This window comes from Gekko japonicus, unplaced genomic scaffold, assembly GCF_001447785.1.
Source record: "Gekko japonicus isolate JY-2015 unplaced genomic scaffold, Gekko_japonicus_V1.1 scaffold1863, whole genome shotgun sequence".
NCBI classification, from domain to species: Eukaryota; Metazoa; Chordata; class Lepidosauria; order Squamata; family Gekkonidae; genus Gekko; species Gekko japonicus.
The window spans coordinates 90,042-93,433 of NW_015165301.1; the positions used below are offsets into that span (position 1 = coordinate 90,042).

A 3,392-nucleotide genomic window follows, 5' to 3' on the forward strand; every position below is an offset into this window, starting at 1 on the left:
AGCTCTGGGCCCTCCAATCTTGCTGTCCATCAAAAAACCCCAACCCCATTTGCTGTCTCAAGCGGTCATTTCCTTTTCTTGCACGAGGGGACTGCCTCTTCATGCTGGGGAAGAGGGTTAAAGGAAGCATTTCCCAGGCCCAGGGAATACCTTGCCTAGTTGCTGGATTTCTTGACTTTGGCTGAACTGGTGCTGCAGGAGGGTAAGATGAAGTCACCAGCTTCCACGGTGTCACATTTTTGGCTCCCGTTAAGGCAGAAGTGGCAAGAGACCTCGGCAGGCGAGTGTTCTGCCTTGCAGAGAGTTTCCCGTGAATCGTCTGGCCTTTGCTCAAGACTGCTGGGAAATGCGATTTGCAGGCCTCCGGCCTCCGGCTGAGCCAAAAACACTCAGTGAGCTGAGCTTGGAGACTTTCTATCTGAGCCAGACTCTCGCTCTAAACCAGAACTTCACCTGGCCTTTTTTGGCTCGGGGTCGGCTGCTTCGAATCTGTTTGAAATATGGCAGGGCCTGGATGCTCGCACTGGTGGCGAGGAGTGTTTCTTTTCGTTCGCGCTGCCTGGTTTGTCTGCTTGTGGTTCTTTTTCGATACATTTGTAAAGCATCTATTCTCATGTTCAGCGTGGCCATAAAAATAGGACACAATCCATAAAAATGCTCCTCCTCCTCCTCCTCCTCCTCCTCCTCCTCCTCTTCTTCTTCTTCTTCTTCTTCTTCTTCTTCTTTTTCTTCTTCTTCTTCCTCTTCCTCTTCTTCTTCCTCTTCTGCAATTAGAGGCATGCCCAGATCGCAGCAAGCCTCCAGTGTGAACACAGCCATTGTCTCTTACCTGGAGCACCAGGGTCCAGTTGATAGTTTCAAAGCAGAAAATAAATAAACCACTTGCTCGACTGGGAATTTGACGCATAAATCAGCAGCACGTTCAGATGTGAATCCAAATGAGGATGCCGTCCATATGCAGTGTTGTGATTCTTATTAAACAAGTTGCACTTTAATGTCTTGTTTATCAGCGACTGAAATTTGTCTGGGACCAGTCTGTCTTCCGCTAAACCGACCCTTGCCGTCCTCCAGGATGTGATGAAAAGATTAAGATATCAAGGGATTGATTTCTAAAGACCCTGGTGGTAGGATCAGAAGTCAACCCTCGGCAGTGTTCCCTCTAAGCTGTGGAGTCTCGTGAGCAAAAATTCTACTTTGTGAGCTACTGACATTAAAGTTGTGAGCGAGCCACTTGGCTCCTGCATGAATTAGTTTGCTCTGGAGGCCCATCCTTCCTGAGCAGAGACAAAAATGTGTGAGCCAGAGGCTAAAAAACTGTGAGCTAGCTCACACTCACTCAGCTTAGATGGAACACTGAGTCCCTCGGGCCTGTGCCTTCATGCCTTCGGCTCTTGCTAAACCTGAGATGCGAGTCATTTGTTTTGTACATGCACAGAGGCGCCGTCATTTCTCTTGCTGCTTCATGTTAAATCAGCTTTTGTGTTCAAAATAACTCGGGCTGGAGCCCCAAAGTCTCCTTCCTGTTGCAATAACCTGATTTCTGCAGCTGCACTGTTAACCCTTTCCTCCCCCCTCTTTTTTCCCCCAGTTGGGATTACAAAAAGTATTTCCCCACCCGAGACTTGCAGGTTTATTCTGTGCGCCCCCTCCTGGCATACCCCACTCACTACACTGGGGAGGCCAAGTGGATGAGTGACACGGAGACCTCCACCATCTGGGACGACGACTCCCACAAGACCGAATGGAGCGGCTCACAGAAGACGCTGAAGGATGCCCGCACCATCGGCAGCGGCACAACCGGCCACTCCTTTCGCTCGGCCTCCAGGGATGAGCTATAACATCTGCTGGGTAAGTGAGACCCGCAAAACAGCTGTGCAGCAGATGTGGATCCACTCTGGTGCTGGAAGCGTGGGCTGTTGCCTGCAGGAAAACCCTTCCAGAGTTCAGTGTTCTCTTAACGTATTTTTCAATGTGGTTGATATTTGTCTGTCCCACTTTTTAATAGCTGCTTTATGTGTTTGTGGAGCTGCGGTGGCTCAAGTGGTTAAGACGCTGAACTGCAGGCTGTGGAAGGTCGGTAGTTCATCAGTTCGAGACATGGGTGCCGCATGACGGAGTGAGCTCCCATCTCTAGTTCCAGCTCCTGCCAACCTAGCAGTTCGAAAGCAAGGAATTGCAAGTAGATAAATAGGTACTACTTCAGTGGGAAGGTAACAGCGTTCCGTGCGCCTTGGCGTTTAGTCATGCCGGCCACATGGCCACGGAAACATCTTCGGACAGCGCTGGCTCTTCGGCTTGGAAACGGAGATGAGCACCGCAACCCTAGAGTCGGACTCATGCGCGCACATACAGTGGAGAAGTTGGACGCAGAGATTTTCTATCTAGGGCTCTGTGCAAATGTAACATAAAACTGGAATAGCCAAATATAGACAAATGGATGTGAATTAGTGTTGAGTTTGGGCTTCCCTGGTGCAGAATTGTTAGCACAGAGTTGGGCAGTATGGAGTGCATGGCAGTGTTCCCTCTAAGCTGAGTTAGTGTGAGCCAGCTCACAGTTTTTTAGCCTCCGGCTCACAGATTTTTGTCTCAGCTCCAGAAGGAGGGCTCCGGAGCAAACTGATTTATGCTGCAGCCCAATCGCCCACTCACAACTTTAATGCCAGGAGCTCACAAAGTAGAATTTTTGCTCACAAGTCTCCACAGCTTAGAAGGGAGCATTGGTGCATGGTATATTTTGAATGTGAGAGATTCAAGGTCATTTTTTTGTCTGTCTGTACCTCATATACATGGGATTTCTAATGCTCTGGCCTGGTCTTACACATACTGGAGTGGTAGAATCTTCTTTTTTTTTTGTTTATAAACTCTCCTAAAAAGAAGAGAACTTTATTGCTTTTTATATTAGAAAGGGGGGAGGGTATATAGCGGGGTAAAGAAAAGGTCGAGTGATGTTTCCATTAGTTTGTTAGTCTGTTAAGGTTAGTAAAAAAAAAAATCTTCTTTGGCTTCATTATGGTGTCAATCGTCTTTCATCTTCTCAGTTACAGAAAAAAAAAGAATGTTAAAAATAAGGAATTAGTAGTGTCCCACTGTTAAACTGTTAAACTGTTAATAAAAAGCTTTTCAGACGCTCTGCGAATTAATTCTTCCATCTTCGGGCTGATTTCTTCTCCCAGGCGACAGGGGAGGTCCTCCTCTGCGCTCCTCTCCGTTTCACAGCTTCTCTTCCGGGTCATCGCTTTCCAGTCACAGCATGCAATTGTCACTTTGCATCTTCCGATTCGCCTTCCCGATAAAGTCCCAAGCTTTTAGAACGATTATTTCTCTTTTTTTTGTCATTCGACTTTAAAATAAACGCTGTCGTTCTCATAGCTAGGTCATCTATCCACATCTCC

The 3,392-nt window shown here is 47.5% G+C and overlaps 1 protein-coding gene across 1 annotated transcript in view; it reads left to right on the forward strand.

Moving 5' to 3' along the window:
• Positions 1–3,392, forward strand: part of CERCAM (cerebral endothelial cell adhesion molecule) — a 48,213-nt gene that overhangs the window by 35,505 nt on the left and 9,316 nt on the right. Inside the window, exon 12 of the mRNA XM_015410406.1 lies at positions 1,589–1,848. Coding sequence (XP_015265892.1) covers positions 1,589–1,838 — 250 coding nt within the window. The 3' untranslated portion in view covers positions 1,839–1,848. The remainder of the gene's footprint in view (positions 1–1,588; positions 1,849–3,392) is intronic.